The 13,645-nt window shown below is 37.4% G+C and overlaps 1 protein-coding gene across 5 annotated transcripts in view; it reads right to left on the bottom strand.

The window, feature by feature from the left end:
• The window catches only part of Nbea (neurobeachin), a 563,720-nt gene that overhangs the window by 94,693 nt on the left and 455,382 nt on the right, over positions 1-13,645 (bottom strand). For all 5 annotated transcript variants that reach the window (XM_004659998.2, XM_045154369.1, XM_045154370.1 and 2 more), the window contains one exon: positions 9,022-9,137. In XM_004659998.2, the coding sequence (XP_004660055.2) occupies positions 9,022-9,137 (116 nt within the window). The remainder of the gene's footprint in view (positions 1-9,021; positions 9,138-13,645) is intronic.

Below are 13,645 nucleotides of genomic sequence, written 5' to 3'. Positions count from 1 at the left end.
AAGAGAGAAAGAAAGAGGAAGTAAGTCCAAATACATCTTTTGTTAGGTTGTCTTTGTAAAGAAATAAAAGTGCAATTAGATCATGTTTTTAAATTTTCATTCTAAGTCATACAAAATAGTTACTTCATTGATAGTCATATGGATGCCATCCAGAATGTCTTCATGCATACCACATTTACCATAACACAACATAAACAAGCATTATTATGTTTGTCATCAAGAAACAACACTAAATGATACTTAGTTTCATATCAGTTGGTTAATGTACTTGTAGAAAAAGAACAAGTACAATTTGAGTAAGAATTAAATCTAGTATTATAAGCATTGAAAAAATGCAGTTAGTAAACATTTCACTGGGTAGCTATTTTATCTGTTCACTGTAATAAAGTACATTGTACATCCAAACTACATACTGTTTTGAGTGTGTGGGTTGATGGAATCTGTAGGAAACAGACTGACAAAACACTGTGCTGCCTCCACTTTGTTTTTCCCAGGAGGAGTCAGTGCTAGGTTAGGAGTTCTCTTTGCCCATATGCCACAGTACTCAGCCAGAAGTTCACTACTCGTATCACAGGTTACAGTCTGTCCCTTTACTGGTCTCTACCATGGAGGTAAGGGCTCAGTTGTTTTGGTTTATCTAAAAAAAATTTTTGTGTCTTGGTGCATACTATTTGCACAATAAATTCTTGTTGACGGAATGAGTATATGTGTGATACAAACAGAATAAAATGAGCCAAGTTTTAAAAGATGAGCAAACATAAGCCACGAAAGAAGGAAACTGTAGGAAGTCCTCTTTAGGAGATGAGGATTGTGCCAAGGCATGGCAATATAGATGAGAGGAAGTGGATTGGTGGAATGTACTTTAAATTAGAGGAATAGTTTTGTAGCCAGAAAGATCACTCGATGAGCCAAACTGTTTTATGAGCCTATCAGGAAGAGTAACACTACTGAGTAAGAATTTAGAGTCTATTTAAGCCTTTGCACATGAAAATATTCTGCTAAAGTGGTACTATTATTGTTCAAAAGAAGCTGTGTACTTCTAAAACTGAAAGTGCCTTACAGATGGCTCAGACCTGTGCTGTCCGAGGCACTGACTCCTCTCCACCCTCACTCACACAACATTCACCTAGAGCACACGGCCCAGGCCCAGTACTTCTGAGATTATCTACCTATCATTGAACTATCTATCTGGGTTTTTTTTTTTTTTTTTTTGAGTGGGGTCTCTCTCTAGCCCATGCTAACCTGGAACTTACTCTGTAGTTTCAGGCTGGCCTTGAACTCACAGTAATCTTCTGAGTGCTGGGATTAAAGGTGCGTGCCACCAAGCTTGGCTACTTCTGAGATTCTAAAAAGATCCATGGAAATGTAATACTCTGCCACTTTCTGGAGGAGCTTTTCTATTTTAAAAGTCACAGATTTAATAAAAAGTGGTTTTTCTAATAGGTATGCCATTTACTAGAATTGTGCTGATGGCAATTATACATACCCATAACCCAGATCACACATGTAAACCAAATATAGACAAAATTATATTTCACAATTGTTTTTAAAACTTTTGATGCTATTTGTAACTTGTAGAATAAGTTTGTCAAAATAAATATAAAGCCAATTTACATTAACTCAATATTTCAATGTTTGTATAAATGCAAAGGGTATGAAACATATAGTATATTGAAAACAGCAGCTTTGTAACAAACACACTTAGAGTAAAGCAAAAGTTATTACACTATTTTAGAAAAATACAAAAGAAAGCAAGCACCATTTTAAAAAACACACAGACACAAAAGAAGTGATGCCAAAAGTCAAAGCCCATGGCCATTTACCCTGAATTGTTTGTTTGTAAGTCACTTTTTATAATCTCTTAAAGGTTATCTGGAAATAAGTGATGAGAAAAACTAGTACTTCTTAAATTAGTGGAGTTTTATAGCCTTGTATAAATTTATATAAATATAATAAACTTTATAAATATATATAATGGTATTAAATTCATTTTTAATAAAAAATCTACTTCTTTCTTGCAACATAGACAGGCAATACATATTTCTGACATACACTTAATGTCCTAGAAAAATAATGCTTAAATGGTACCTTGGGAATTTGAGTGTCTAAGTTTTAATGAATTAGCATTATTCCTTTATTTTACTCAACATATTTGTGACAAAAAAAAAAAAAAATCAGTTTACTAAATCCCCCAAAAGGAACTATTCTCAAAGTAATATCTTTTAAGTTCTGGTCATCTAGGTATTTCTTTATGTTTTTTTGTTTTGCTCTCAGTGACAGTTGAATTTTAATAAATGTAACTGTACTGTAATTAGTAATCTTTAATCTTTCCTTTTCTAGAAATGGTAGGGAGCAAACTACATATTACTTATATCCTGCTAACTATGCATGTAAGGATTTATCTCAGGAGATGACTATAAAATATCAGGAGTCTTTGACACTAATCTACTCCAACAATTGAAGTGAAGCCCAGTAAATGAGATCTCAGAAACACTGGCTATGCTTCTTCATTTTTTTTAAGAAAAAAAAAAAAAAACCTTTTTAATTAAACCATCCAATTTAATGTTTTTATATGGCACTTTAGTTTTGAAGGTAAAGTGATCTAGAGACAGCTGACAAAGAAATTATAACTGCAATTCCTTGGTGAAAATGTTAATGACAGCAAAATATTGTTTAATTAGCTGATTGCGGCATCTGGATTAACACGCTTTAAGAGCGATGTTCCTGTGCTTGTCGGCTTCTTCACACTTTACAGACATTTTGTCATCTCCAGGTCATTAGGAAAGAATTTTTAATGATTTTTCTAGAAGCAAGTAGTTCAAGTTACATCTAATTAGATGACAATAATAAGCCTAACACATGCAGTAGCTAAATATATACATAATTAACCAGGGAGAGCTTGTTCATCACAGAGTGAAAACGTGGAAAATGCTAACCAGGAGGAAAAGGCTTGAGGAAGTTGTGCTGAATTTATTAGCTGAGCATATGAAAAACAACTCAAAACCCTAAAAAAAAAAAAAAAAGAAAGAAAGAAAAAAAGAAAGAAAGAAAGATAGAAAGGAAGAAAGAAAAAGGAAAAGCTCCTCTATCAGGGGATCACTTACACAAAGCTCTATTAGCAATTACTCTGCTACTTTTTTAATGTAAGAATGCCAGATAGTAACAGCTTTTTCCTCATATTGTTTAACAAGGTGTAAATGAGGCATAGGTTGAATCTTTCAGAACACAATGAAGAGAAATCAGGTCAACCCTGGAAATTTTTAGTTGAAGACTAAGCATCATTAAAATTCTTTACATACTCTACCAAAAGTTCATGTTCTTTTAGAAACATCCCAAGGGTTTCAAAAAGTTAAATTTTGCCACAGAGCCAAGTTGGGCTTTCATATATTTTGAAAAACCATGTCTTCAAAGAATATGCAATGACACAATCCTGAACATGGTGGCAATCACTTGTAATCCCAGCCCTCAGAGGCTGAGGCAGGAAGAGCACCAGTTCCAGACCAGCCCGCAACATTTTGTATTATTTACAGTAAAATATTTATGTGTGTGTGTGTATGTGTAAATACATAGGTCACATGAAGGGCTGAGAAGTCCACATAATTACTTAATACTAGGACATGAGAGTACATACTTTACACACTCTTATTTTTAAGGTATCTAGAATGGAGAAAAGTCAGTTAAGTAGAAAAGACATTCAGAAATGGAGGACAAAGAATGAATCCTAAATAGACTTTCCATTTCATGTTCAAATATTCTAGCATAAAAGATAAGTGTAATACAGTAAATAAAATATTGATAGAAATGTGAAATTTATGAAGTCACATTGAGCTATATTTTTTTCAAAAACAAAAAGCTCGAAAAGCTTGTTTCATCTCAGATTTTTATTCTGCTGTTTTGCTTAATCTGGGAGTTTAAAGAATCCTTTGCCCACAATTCTCGTGAATCCATCCAACAGATCACGAAACTATGCAGACACTGACAAAGCATGATTAAGTCAATTTAATATGAATATTTACTGGTCTAAATTGTGCACCCTTCATTAATGTAGTAATCTGATTGAAAGCATTAACTAAAGACATACAAGGCTAAGGGCACCTCATCAAACAAGTCGAAACAGACAGTGCCGTAGAAGAGGAATGAGGCCATCTATTGCGTATCGTTTAAAGAATATGGGTGGCATGCTGTGTGTGACTCAAAGAAGTGTGAGTGTTTGGACCAGAGGCATTGACATCAAGTGGGAGCTTACCAGAAATAAGAAACAAATGAAGTTTAGTTCTGTGGTGGCCCTATAGGTGCTGATATTTCAGCACAAAATGGAGTGTGGCGTTACTGGCTCTGCTGCAGAGCCTGCATGGGTTCCCTTGAAGTTTGCAGGGACTTGCCTGGGGAAGACAATGGAGCGGATCCTCGGCATCAGCCTGAGGCAGGGTAGGAAAGCAGAACTGTGCAGCGGAGGCGGGGCTGCAGCGCAGTGAAAAGGCCTCAGTGGATCTACTAGGAACCCACAGCCTCAGCCACAACCATTCTGAGTTCTCATGGTACTCAACTTCTGGCATGAGGACCATGTAGAGGGCTGCTAAGGTCAGGGTGCTGAGCCCCACTCCAGTTTTTAAACATGGAGTTCTGGCAACCCTAGCAGGGCCCGGGCCATTCTGGTGCTACAGGTAGGGGCCACCTTTGAGAAGCACGCCCTGCCCTGCAGCCAAGCACAATCACATCGCCGGGGTGACACGCTCTTTCTGTCTCAGACAGCCCTGCTGCCACTACGCTCAACCCACATCTTCTTAGGGTGCCCGCTGCTCATTTTCTAGTCAGTTCTTGCTCATTTCAATTTCTACTTCATAGGTTACTTAAGAGAAGCTTTTAGTCTGATCTTTTAGTAGTAAATAATTACTGTCTACCTCTGTGATCTCACATGTCTTCACACATGTCCTCATGATGATACTGCAATTTACAGAAATTCTGGAGCATATGTGTCTGCTTTCCTGAGCATGCTATGACACTTTGAAGGCAGAAAGTATTTTTATTTTCCTCTGTTGTTTAAGATATATTCTGTATAATAGAGTATGTGTGATGCAGTAAAGGTTAGTAGAAAGAAGAATGGGTAAACTGATGACAATCAACAATTCTGTAATACTCTACTCATTTCTGTCTTGAAGCTATTTCAATCCCAATCTATGTTACACATAATTACCACTTTACTTTTCCTAAAACCCCACATTGCATTCTCTTTGACTTCAAAACTATACTGAATCCTAGGAGTCTCTTTAGAATCCAGATCTTACTGTTAACTCTCATATTGCCTATTACCTTCTGCTTCTAGCCAGATCTGATGCTCAGAGCTACTGAACACACCACATAAATTCAACTCACAGAAATTGGGAAAGCTCTTCTCTATTATTTTATTTTATTTTTCTTATTTAGAGGTAGGGTCTCTCTCTCTACCCAAGTTGGCCTGGAACTCACTGTGTAGTTTCAGGCTGGCCTCAAACTCACAGCAATCCTCCTATCTATGCCTCCTGAGTGCTGGGATTAAAGGTGTGCACCACCACGCCCAGTCTTCTCTTCATTTTCCCTAAACATGTTAAAAAATTCCTTCCTCTGCTTTAGCCTTGCAACATTTATGATTTATAGTCTCAATATCAGCTCATGATTTGTAGGACTCAATATCAGTTGTTTGGAAGTGCTCGCTTACTTACACATATTTAATCCATTCATCCTGATTGTAAGTGCCCTGAGCTCCTCGTTGTTTTATTATACTTTTAAAATCTTATTGCTTTAATGCTTAGAACCCAATGAATTATTTTCAAAAACCAATGGTATGTATCCTTTTACGTTATCAGATAAAACAGGCCCTACTAATTCAAACAAAGAAGAAAGACACTCTTAAATTTCCCTTTCAGTCTGAAAACTACACCTTAGAAACCAAAGGCTGACCAAACTAGAAAGAGGCATACTGGTTTCTATACTGTTCAGATATATCCTTTAATACTCACTAATATTTTTTGGTTCTGAACAGATTTTTGTTAGTTAGCACAGGTCATCCTTGAACTCAAAATAACTGTCCTCAAATACCTTCCTTCTGCCTTAGCCTCTCAAGTTCTGGGATTACATGCATGTGCCACCATTTCTGGCTCTGGAAGTTATTTGTGGAAGGAATAACAATGTTTTATCTATTAAGATGCAGATGAAAAATTGGAGAGATGGCTTACTGGTTAAGGTGCTTACTTTTGAGGCCTAAGGACCTAGGTTCAAATCCCCAGATCCCACATAAGCACATGCATCTGGAGTTTGTTTGCAGTGGCTAGAGTCCCTGGTGTGCCCATTCTCTCTTTCTCATAAGTAAATAAAAAAGTGTAATATTTAAAGTAAGATATAGACTGAGTGGTCTTTCCTGAGTTAGAAAAAAAAATGACTTCAGAAAGTAACAGACATGAAGTAGGGGTGGCTACAGCTGGTAACTGTTACCTCATTGTGGGGAAGTCAGGCAGGACAAAATGCAGAGAGAAAGGATAGAGAGAAGAAGAGCTCTTGAAAACAATAAATTACAGATTTCTCTATGTGGAGGACACAGGGAATTCCATCTTAGAATAGCAGAGCTATTTCATATAAATGGCTGCTGGACTAGAAAGTGAAATGAAGCATGTATCATCCTGCTCTCACATCCTCCATCCAACTGCTTCAAACGGCCGAGTGAGCCAAGGGAAAGACATAGCCCCATCTAACTGCAGACAACAAACGTTCTTTTTAATTTTAAAGGTACTTCTATTTCTGTGTGTGTGGGGGGGGGGTGGTGAAGAAGATGAACTTGAGGGTCCCCTGCCACTGCAAATGAACAAACTCCGGATGTACGTGCTATTTTGTAAATTGGCTTTACATGGGTACTGAGAAACTGAATCTAGGCTGGCAGGCTTTTCAAGGAAGGACCTTTAGCTGCTGAGCCATCTCCCCAGTCTGAAGTTTTAAAAAATATTTTATTTATTTGTGTGCATGCATGAGAAAGAGAGAGCGACAGAAAAATAATTCACTGCGCAAATAAGGTAGTTCAATAATTTAATAATATGAATCCTTTTAAATATGTAGAATACATGGATATGAAAAAATAATGAGTCATAATCATCTAGAATATGGCTAGCATATTATACCTGCAAAGATAAACAATAAATGTTGAATCATTTTTGAGTTCCCAAAAAAGGCTTAGGAGATTGTGAAAAATGTGACCATCTTTGTAGGAGAAATAATAAAATGATGGCTACATTCTTAATCACTAAACATGAAAGCAAAACTTACTCATGTAGTCAATAAAGAACAAAAGAAGATGTAAAAAATAGGACAGTATAGGGACAAACGCATAAGTTATTACAATAAATGTAAACCCATTAAACATAATTACTAATGAGTACAATCTATGATATCAGTGAAACTTGATAATTCAACCTATGCTTTGGGACACAAAGATGGCAATTCTGGGTTCTATCCCTTTCTCATTTAGGCTTTTTCTGCTAAGTCATGTTATTTATCTAAATATACCATCTGTGGGTTTAGTATCCATAGTTCAACCAACAATGGATTAGAAGTGGTTCTTAAATGCATCGGCCCTGAACATGTACAGACCCTTGTCTTGTCATCATTTCATAAATAAAAGAGCACAGCCAGTACTTGCATATCATCTACCTGGTATTAGACATTACAACTAATGCACAGACGGGAGAATGTGCAGCTCATGTGCAAATGCCATGACACTTTATGTAAGAGACTCAGGCAAGTTCGGAATCTGTTATCTGTACTGTTTCTAGGAACCAATCCTCCATGGACTCGGGGAATATTCCTACTGCAATGAAGTTGTTCACATTTCAGATGGCATTAATTTTATGTATCTAAATAATGTGCAAAAGAAATAGTATTATACATCTCATTTAACTTTGAGGGAATGAATAGGTTTATGTATATAATACATATGTATATTATATATGAATGTACACATGAATATATGTATATATGAATAAGTATGATTAAAATACAAAATATTTCAAATAATATCCCTTGCTTATTAGTACATGTCCCTATCATCCACATTTAATGCATGTCTACAGTATCCATATTCATATACTTATACAAGACAGATTTTTTAAAAATGTTTTATTTATTTATTTATTTGAGAGAAAGAGGGAGAGAGACAGATAGAGAGAGAATGGGCACGCTAGGGCCTCCAGCCACTGCAAACAAACTCCAGATGCATGTGCCACCTTGTGCATCTGGCTTACATGGGTCCTGGAGAATCAAACCTGAGTCCTGTGGCTTTATAGGCAAACACATTAACCACCAAGCCACCTCTCCAGTCCCCAAGATAGATTTTAAGCAAGTTCTGCCATATAATTCCTGTTTTAAAGCAACTGTTCAGGGCAGAGCAATGCTTCAAGGTCACTGCTGTGTGTACTCATAACAGAACAGCAATCACGTATCATTACCTAGGCCGCCATGAAGACAATGACACCACCGATTTAAGAAGAAAACAATGCATTGCCTCCTCCTCTGTTTTAAGGACAGTAACGGCTGGGGTTGATAGCACTCATCAGTTAGAAAGCTTAATCCTAGTTTTTATTGTTGTCTGTATATTTTAAGGGAAAAAAAATGCTGCTATAACCCAACCGTGCCCTAATCCTGGTGACAGCTGTACAAGCAGAATCCTGTTGCTTTTCTCTCACCTGCTTGCTGCTGCTGAGCACCAAGTACATTACTCATTATTCATTATTATCTCCAGACACTCTGTGCGTTGATTTGTTCACTCTGATAACCCTTCAGACAAAGCTGTCAGCGAAGGGAATGGCAGAAAAACCTCAACAATGAATGCACCTAAAACCCTGCTAGGAGCTTGTACTGTTTCTGGTAAAACTGAATGGGAGAGCTTCAGTATTTATTCTAATGCTGTGTTTGAGTTCCAAGAAGAAAATGCATCACATGAAGTCATATTGTAAGTGATTTTAGTGAACATAATATGATATTCACAGTGGGATGTCTTACCTGCTATAGTATTGAGAAACATTAAGTACTCGAAGTTTGAGATTTCACGTCTCTGCCAACGTTGAGTCATGTTGGAAGACTTATAAAGTTGTCGAGGAGTGGCCAATGATATCCTCCTAGCAGTTAAGAATACATAAAAGGATCTATTAACTCACTGCTTAAAAAACCCAGTATTTACTAGTGTTAATGTAATTTATAGTTTGTTCTTTATAGGTGAATATTAAACATATTTTAATTGTAGAAATTGGCAATATTTGAGGGTTCTATGATAAAGATAATTACTTGGGACAAGTAATTTTGAAAGCAGTTCTGTGAAATTACAGTTGCAAACATATATTTATAGGACACAAGAACAAAAATAAAACCAAGCTCAAAGTAAGTCAAGGTCACATTTATACAACACAGCAAATCTACTTCATGCTACCCAGCTAATAGTTACTAAATAGCTGCTTAAAAACATCTGCCTTACAGTTTACATAACAATGGTGGCTGGTAATAAATTTTTTGTATCTTCCTCCACATAGGGTATGAACATGCATAAAGTCTCTACAAACAGAAGGTATATCTCCCAAATGATGCCATAAACAAATAACTGAGAGCTTTGAAAAATTCACAGGTTCAGTAAAAGGGACCTAAGAATAGCTTTGGGAAATAGATCAGGATGGTTTGTGCATTTCTAGGTTTGGAGTGTTTTTCTAAAAATAAGGAAAGGTGTACATTTAGAAAGTGTTATAAAGCAACTTATCATTTTTAGATGGGCAACAAAGGTTCTCCAACTTTAAAAATTTATGCCACCCTTAATATCAAAGGAATGTTGTTCAAAGTTGTCCATGACCAAGAGAAGTAAGCAGCAGTTCTTCTTACGAAGCACTTAGGTCTGAACACCCAGATGTGTACCTGACACCCGCTACAGCCAGGATGTGGTTTATTGTGCTCACAAAACGCTTATGCGCTGGAAAGCTTGGTCTGTGGTGGGTGGTGTTGAGGTGGGGGGACCTCATAGAAGTGATAATAAGGAAACTGTCCTCAAAAGGAATTAGTGGTGGTCCGTGGAGTAAGGCAGTTCTTGAGAAGACAGACTGCTCAAGGCAAGGCCACTCCACAAGCCTGTTCCTTCTTTCTGCGTCTCCACTGTGTTGTGATTCCCCATGGAGGCCTCACCCGAGGCTGAACAGATGAGGCCACCTAAACTGTGAATTAAATAAACTCATTTTTCTTGAAGTGCCCCACATAAGGCAATTTCTGTAGCAATATAAAATGGGCTAAGATAACACATCATTAGTAGCTATTTGAAAGTCAAATACAAATTGATGATTTATTTAAATTTAAATTTTCTTATCTGTAAAATAGGATAAGAATCCTATAGTTTTATAAAATGTGCTTGTCTTAAGAATTAAGGAAAATAATATAAGACACAAAATACAGTCCTTGGCAGAAGTGTTTGGTAAACTACATCTATAACAACAATTAATTAAAGAGGCTTTCATTGGGTCAGGCTAACTTAATGGAAATTGTGCCTCTGTCTTAATAATTGTTTCTTAAGCAACAGTGTGATATGCAATGGAATCTTCTTGAAGGGGTTGCTCAAGAATTGGCCTAAATGATTTTAAAGTTGATTATTCTGGGTTTTCCTTGCCTTTGAATTTGACAGTGTTTTGTTATTTGAAATTAGTATTGAGGGTTTTAGCTTAAAGTTCTCTAGAGATAATTCTGCATTATGGATAAAACCACTGTCACCAAAGTAAACCAACAAACAGATCACTAGAAGCTCTATGATTATACTGATAGAGGACAACTCTTTGAGAGACGCATCATCCCCATGCACTGATGGCTCTCGTGCAGGCTTCTGGGAGTGTAAGTGGGTGTGTGTATGAGTCTGACCTGCCTAACGACTCACACCAGTGGGTGTTTGCATGCATGTACACATGTGTATATATGCATGTGTTTCATTTATAAAATGAGTTTATCCTGCCAAGAGGTTTTCAAGCATCGCTGCAAAAATATTGTCCCCATTTTATAGTGAAAGAGGGTATCATTTCTCTTGCTTAGCATCAGGCATGGCTCAATCAGTATTTGCCGAGTTCCTTCTACACAGTATGAACTCTTAACACCCAGCTTCTAAGTGAGAGGCCTATGTTTGGTTCTCCAGCCCCTTTCGTCATTTCTTTTTTAAAAAAATACATTTTATTCATTTTTATTTATATATTTGAGAGCGACAGACAGAGAGAGTAAGAGAAGGAGGGAGGGAGGGAGAGAGAGGGAGAGGGAGAGGGAGCGAGAGAGAATGGGCACGCCAGGGCTTCTAGCCACTGTAAACAAACTCCAGATGCGTGCGCCCCCTTGTGCATCTGGCTAATGTGGGTCCTGGGGAATTGAGCCTCGAATGAACCAGGGTTCTTAAGCTTCACAGGCAAGCGCTTAACCGCTAAGCCATCTCTCCAGCCCCCTTTTGTTATTTCTAAGAGTACAAGTCAGAGAATATTCCCAAAACAGAGTGCGAGGATATTATCAGGAAACTAAGCCAGAGTTGAGTTTTTAGGAGGACAACAAACCAATACAACAACAGTTTTTTTCTTTTTTCTGAAGGTATAGGCTACTTTATTACAGTAACTTTCCAAGCTTCAAAATGCATTTATTACTGAATTTAGAGCTAATATATAATACATTATATTACAAGGCAGAAATCATTTCTGGTCAGATATTTAGCATCTGTGTATTGCCCAAAACATAGCTTCCTAAGAACAGCAGCAACACACAGCAGGTTATCAGGATCATTTCAACTAAAACTTGTTTTATGTTATTTCCTCTAATTTAGAAATGAAACAAAGCTATCTTTTTATATGTCTTACTAGTTGACACCTATAATTATGTATACCGTAAAAACATCTACCAGCTTGGATACATTTCCATTGGTAGGAAACAGGATTTTGAAACTAACCAAACCAAAAGAACACTGCATTTCCCCATTGCAAGCAAGGGCAGAATTCTCTTTCTTTTCTTAGGGTCCAAATCTTGGCTTCCTCTTGTTCATTTAGCTACCTGAATAATACTTGAATTAAAAGATACCTAAGTCTACAATGAACTCGAATAAAGATGTGTGTTAAATCTTGCATCCTATTTGCTTATTTAAAATAATTTAGAATAAACTGAACATTCAGTAACAATGAACTTAAAAGTAATGCGATATGTAATGACAATGGAACTATTTTTGCAAATTAGACAAGCACATCATTTGGCCAAATTCTTCTGTTTCGACTGATGAACCAAATTCACCCTACAAAGGCAATTCTTCTGAGAGAAGGAGGAAAAAGATAACTAATATACAACAGTTAGAGAGAAGAGAGGGAGAGGGAGGAAGGGAAGATGTAGAAGATTAAGGTTTGTCTTCATCATACCCTCTCCACTGTCTTGTGGTTCAGGTGTTCCCTGTAAGAGCCTGGTGAAGGTGCAGCCATTTGGTCTGCCTTTTAGCAGTAGAATTTTATGGTACCATTGCCGTTTGGGTCTAGATTTGTGTTTCCCACCCCTTTGATGCCCTCCTCTCCCTCCCCATCCTTCCTAGTGTCTAGTTCACGAGTTGCTTTCTGGATGTGTAAGGTATCTTGGGTAGATTCAGGTTAGGTGCTGTAGATGAGTGAGACTATGTGGCAATTTTTTGTCTGTGATTGGGTAAGTTCACTGAGAATGATCTTTTCCAGGTTCAACCATTTTTCCTCAACTTTCATTGTGTCATTTTTTTTCTTACTGCTGTATAGAATTCCATTATGTAGATATACCACATCTTAGTTATCTATTCTTCTAGTGATGGACATCTTGGTTGATTCCAGCTTTTAGCTTTTACGAATTGAACCGCGACAAACATGGTTGAGCAAACCTCTCTGGCCTGTGGTTTGAAGGTTTTAGGGTAGATGCCCAGTAAGGGAATAACTCCCAGTACCACCATGTGGCCATCATCCACAATGAGCTTTTGATCAGAGAGACTAATAAGGTTTCCTAAAAGACAGACAGACTTCTGTCTTGATGACCCACAAAAGGTTAGTGGTAAGACCCTACTGCTGAAGACACCTTATGTGGTTGACATGTAAAATGGAATGGCATGGCTGGAAGCTGGAAGAGAGTCAGTCCCCAGACAGTCAGCGCATCTAGTGCCAGAAGGTGCTACATGGGTGACTGGGGGAAAATGACCAATATCTGTCCAAGCAACTCATGGTCTAACCTACTTAGCAGCAAATAACCTGTTGTGATGCCCACACAAGTACAATAGTGGCACACAGCCATGGTGGGGAACCAGTTGCTCTTGATTTGGCTAACTGATCCCCTCAGTGGTACGGGACCCATAGCTGGATCTGGTAAACAAGTCAGAACCATATCCAAACATAAGCCCACTCTCCATTATCAAGCTACCGTCAGTCATGGACTACAAGAGGGCCTACACCTATTAAATTCTATATTACAAAAATTAAGGGTTATCTCATTTGTCCTGGTGCTAACTTACTCTCCATTAGAGAATCTGCTTCTTTTTGTCAGATAGATGTAGAACTTAAGGAGAGAGCCACCCCATCATACCTCAAAAGGCCCCAGCTGAAACTAAGAAAAATTGGCGAAACAAGCAAGGGTACTGTTT

This window comes from Jaculus jaculus, chromosome 7 (genome assembly GCF_020740685.1).
Source record: "Jaculus jaculus isolate mJacJac1 chromosome 7, mJacJac1.mat.Y.cur, whole genome shotgun sequence".
NCBI lineage: Eukaryota > Metazoa > Chordata > Mammalia > Rodentia > Dipodidae > Jaculus > Jaculus jaculus.
This window is presented reverse-complemented; position numbering and strand designations above follow the sequence as displayed.